The 5,231-nt window shown below is 41.8% G+C and overlaps 1 protein-coding gene across 1 annotated transcript; it reads left to right on the top strand.

Moving 5' to 3' along the window:
* Nucleotides 1-1,498: 1,498 nt before the first annotated feature.
* Nucleotides 1,499-3,466, top strand: LOC133891586 (small ribosomal subunit protein uS19-like). The gene is made up of 4 exons (XM_062332314.1): nt 1,499-1,661; nt 1,742-1,896; nt 2,003-2,060; nt 3,068-3,466. Exons 1-4 carry the CDS (start codon nt 1,659-1,661, stop codon nt 3,314-3,316), a joined length of 465 nt encoding a protein of 154 aa, XP_062188298.1. The 5' UTR covers nt 1,499-1,658; the 3' UTR covers nt 3,317-3,466.
* The last annotated feature ends 1,765 nt before the right edge of the window (nt 3,467-5,231 follow it).

The raw sequence follows: 5,231 nt of genomic DNA, 5'->3' as shown, positions 1-5,231 counted from the left end.
CACATCTGCTGCACCACTACATGAACAAGCAGAAGCTCCAGTTGTCGTTGAGGCGGAGGCTACTTCAGAAAGAGAAGCCCCTCGGGACATTCAGCGCTGACACCCCTCACGAGGCAGTAGACATGTCAAGAGAGGCCGGAGGCAAGGATCCATAATGCTCAATGTCGATGCCCTCCTTTGCTCCTCGGGTCATGTCTGCAAGAATTGCGGGCCTGTGACGCCGCTAGGTGCTATGGGTCCACCTGCGTGGAACGCTCTAGCTTCACGGATAGAAATGTGGTGTTTTGTGGATTTGTGGTGCGAGCCAGTCTAACGATGCAACCTACCCCACTTGCAAGCCTACTCCCACGAGGACAAGGTTGCATGGCATGTAATGGGAGTCCACTACCAAAACTCACTTGCCTCTTCCTCTCCCTTAACGAATGTATAATCTGCACCGGCTAAAAATTTCCCTCCTCGTCTGTTTGTGATTTTTTATATTTCTTAAATTACAAAAATCGCAAAATAGCCGTGGTTTTGAAAAACCACACATCTAGACTATTGTACATGTCGTCCAACGGACGATAGGATAAAAAAGAAAAATGCAATATTTCAATGCTCTCAAAATTTAAAACACTATCAAAATAGTTATAAAAATGTTTGAACTTTTTTATGGTGCAGAAGATGCTATAATGTAGCTCTAAAAAAATGAACTCAAACAATTACTTGTACAATGAAAAACAAAAAAGAAAAATTTTATTGTACAACGTTTGTACGGTGAAATTTGTTAGACCTAGATAATAGTATCTTATACACCACCAAATATTTTAGAATTTTTATAACTATTTTCATAGTGTTTTAAATTCTGAGAGCAATAAAACATAATATTTTTCAAAAAAATTAAACTTATCATCACATATCGTCCTTCCAACGAACAACAGGAGTTTAGATGTGTTTCAAAACAAACTACTATTTCTAGAATTTTTCGATTTGAAAAATAAATAAATAAATAAAAATTTCGTTTGCTCGCCTCCCACAAACCGGACCGAAAACAATTCCAAAATCCCACAAACAATCCGACTGAAATCATGCGCGGATGGGCTCGACTGCGGATGAACTAAAGAAATCGGCTGAAACCTCCAAATTAAGTAGCTAACAACTATTTAGTAACTATGTTTTTTATAGGAACTTCTGTTTAATTTTTTTAAGGGAAGATAGGAATTTCTGTTTCTTTTTCTGAGAGGAGATAGGAACTTCTGTTGGGCACAATGGTGCAGCACATTGCGTAAAAAGGCCTTAGATCACCAAAAAAAAACTACATAGAGTTTGACCCAACTACAATTGGGAAACATTCATCCCACTCCCATAGACCTTTTTATTTTTATATATTTTTAAATTCAATTTTGAAAACGGACATATATATATATATATATATTTGTAATTTTTTATTTAAAAATAAAAAATAAAAAATTCAATACCATACGCCCCAACATTTATCCAGCCCAGCCCAACTAAACTCAACGGACGAACACCCTTCACGGGCTCACCACCACGCGCAGCTATATATAAGCTCCCAGTCCCACGCGCCCCTCTCTCTAAACCCTACCCGCCGCCGCCGCTTTCGCCTCCTCGCATCGCTAGCCGCCGCCGCGCCCCTCGAGCTCCGACCAGCTTCAACCATGGTGAGTTCCCCGTCGAAAGCCCGGATCCATCGCATGCATGCGACCCGCGTACGGACTAATCCGTGTCGCCTTCCGCACAGGCGAACGTCGATGTCGAGACGGAGGTCGCCGCCGGCGCGCAGCCCAAGAAGAGGACGTTCCGCAAGTACAGCTACCGCGGCGTCGACCTCGACGCGCTGCTCGACATGTCCACCGACGACCTCGTCCAGCTCTTCCCCGCGCGCGCCCGCAGGAGGTTCGCACACTGCCGCATCTGGGGCGACCCGTGCTAAAATTCGTTCGTTTATCTCGGTGCGATTTTTGTTTGGTCAGGATCTGAAATGGCTGTGTGTTTGGTGTAGGTTCCAGAGGGGTTTGAAGAGGAAGCCCATGGCGCTCATCAAGAAGCTGCGCAAGGCGGTCAGTTTTGAACCACCTACTTTTAGCTCCCTTATGTATTTGTTTTTCGTGTGATCTGATCTAGGCAATTGCGTGGATCCGTCATGCTTTCATGATTAGGTTATGCTTGTTAGTGTTTCGTCACGTTTATGTCTTTTCTAGTGGCGCGTTACTGGTAATTTAAGTTCGATAAAGTAGAAATGTGGTCACTTGAACGATTTCAGTGCCGGTTCTCTGAATTTAGGATCTATGGCGTGCGGTGCTGTATAACGTTTTAGTATACTGTTTTATGATCTTGGGATCCAATTAGTTATACTTTGAACTGATCACATGACCATGGCTAGTGTCTCTTTATGGCTGGAAGGAATTTAATTGTTTTGTGAGAATTAGTTTGTCGTCACCAAGTATTGTGCTTGTGATTGCTACCATTTTTACTGTAAATCTTCTCTTCTTAGAAGGAGATGCATTAGGTAGAATGGGGGATCCTATTTTCCTACTATCCTGTTCTGTAACTTGAATTTATAAGACAAGTAGGATGGTAAGAGTTAGGCGCTACAATTCTTACTCCTGAATCGTCTGCTAAGTATGTCTAGTTGAGAAAATTGCTAGGCAAGCTCCTATGCCCTGCATTCTGTCATTTCTAACATGGAAGTGGTAGGCAAGCAAACCTTGCCGCTTAAGAAATTGCATGTAAATTATCATTTAAAATGACAAGATGGTGCATTATTTTCATTGTGTTTGGTATGATCTGGTGTCTAAATTTAGTAATTCACCTGACTATAAGACTTGCCTTGCATGTAGTATGCTGATTGTTCGGCATGTTGCTTATCTGTGGTGAAGGAACAGTGATATATTGATTGAATAGCATTTCTACCATGATTGTACAATACAATGCATTTCCTAACACTATGCGAGTTAAAACATGTTTGATGTGAGACTAGGTGTTGATCTGTTGGTATTTGTAGAACTTTATTTTTTCACCTGATCTGTAGTTCCCTCACATGCTATCGCTTACTGTCCTTGAACAGAAAAAGGATGCTCCCCCTGGTGAGAAGCCAGAGCCAGTGAGGACACATCTCCGCAACATGATCATTGTGCCTGAGATGATTGGTAGCATCATTGGTGTCTACAACGGCAAGACCTTCAACCAGGTTGAGATTAAGCCTGAGATGATTGGCCACTACCTTGCAGAGTTCTCCATCTCCTACAAGCCGGTCAAGCACGGTAGGCCTGGTATCGGTGCCACGCACTCCTCGCGGTTCATTCCTCTCAAATGAGTTACACAGCTTCTCAGTCTAGCGGAGTTCAGCATGAAGAGCTCATCGCATATTTTCTTTCAGCTGTGTAGCTTGTTTTGAACAAGTTAGATACCAAAGACGTTTTGTTACAACGAAGCTATTTTGTAGGAAGTATCTGAGTTGCTCTTATTCACTGGTTACTTTGGTTCCTATATCTCGTTTGATGGTGGTGAAATTTTGAATGGCCACATTAGAGTCTGTCTGATATGGTCGCCCGGGGGGGGGGGGAGGGGGTGGTATGCATATCGTTTGCTTGCATTTTAAGCTTATTTAAGTTGATACATAGCTGATTCTCAAAAAAAAGTTGATACATAGCTGTATTTTTTAATTTGTGTTACATGGAAACCAGTCCTTGAAACGACCTTGAAATCTTTCGTTTACTGTTCATTTGGTTACTACCAGCGTTGCCCTCGATCTAACGGCCTTTCGAGCTGTGACTTGCGCCGGTGCTTCAGCCACCTCTGTTAAAGCAGATCTAAGACGGACCGAGTGGTGGCCCAACTGGCAAAAACATATATATATATCTATATATATATTCATGCTATTTCATTGCGACTTGGAATTCAGATATCCAATGACACGAATGTTATAGTGAATATGAATTTGAACTAAATGTCAACTCGCCTGGATGGACTTGAATATCCTCCCAGCTTATGTAGTGTTCCTATTCTAGTGCTTGTCTGGGGGTTATAGTCTTCCGGAGTTTGGGAAGAAACCTGGGATATTGGGAAATACTATGCTTTTAGAATGTTTGGGTGCAACAAAACATCTAGTTTTGAAAACCATATTATCTCCAACTTCGGTATTTTTTGAGTTATGGGTACTGTACCCACCGCTAATATGTCATGCATAGGGCTGTGGATTAATGTGTTCTAAATTAGACCCTTGTTGATTCTTTTTATTTTTTATATTTATCAATGAGATTTACATAGACTTATGTAACTTGAGAAAATCTTTGGTGTAAATAAGTAAATGGGTGTAAATAGAGATGGTTAAATAGGCCACTCGGGTCGGTCCGGCATGGATCTGGTTACGGCATGGGCTGAACGGCCTAACTATTGTAACAGGTCGTGCCATGACGGCCCGTGTGCCTCCCCCTCGGGTCACGGTCGGCCCGGCGAGCACGGCGTCACGGGTGGCTCGTCAGCGCAACTGGCCTGGTAAAATAAAAAAATAGCTACAAAATTAAATATATATATATAAGATAAAAATATAGAAAATAGATAAAGATAGCTATAAAATTATATATATATATATATATATAATAGAAAATAACTGGGCCCATGTGTGCTGGGCCGGATCGTGCATGGTTGTGTTGTGTCCGTGTCGGCCCAACTCAGCCGGGCCGTGCCATGCCGGCATGTCGTGTCGCGCGCTTTGCCCAAGCACGACCCGTGGCCTTGTGCCGATCCAGCCCGTCTCTTCGGTCAGTGCCGTGTCTTCGATCGGTCTAGTAGATACGGTTTATTTGGACATCTTTAAGTGTAAATGTATAAATAGTAAATATTTTTCATCCGATCCTTATTCGAAGGTTATGGTTAATCACATCATTCTATCATTGAAGAGTTTATTTTGTGATCACATAGGATTTTATACAAATTAACCCTTTAGTGATGGGATGATAGGATTAACTACATCCTTTGGATGATGATCGGATGAAAGGCATTTACACCCATTCATTAGTTTGCACAAAAATTTCCCCATGTACCTTAGGCCTAAGATGAAGCCCTGGTTGCCTAGACTTAGATCAGCCGCTAGAGGGCGCCACAGGTTAACGTTTTTATTTTATTTTTTCTCAAAAGTGTAAAGATACAGTTCGTAGATAATGTGTATTACCTCCGTTCTCAAATAGATCATTTTACAAATTTTATTTTATTTTTAAATAGATGTCGGT

Source organism: Phragmites australis, chromosome 14 (assembly GCF_958298935.1).
Source record: "Phragmites australis chromosome 14, lpPhrAust1.1, whole genome shotgun sequence".
In the NCBI taxonomy this organism is placed as follows: domain Eukaryota; kingdom Viridiplantae; phylum Streptophyta; class Magnoliopsida; order Poales; family Poaceae; genus Phragmites; species Phragmites australis.
Note: the sequence above shows the minus strand (reverse complement) of the source record. Positions and strands in the feature narration are given on the sequence as shown.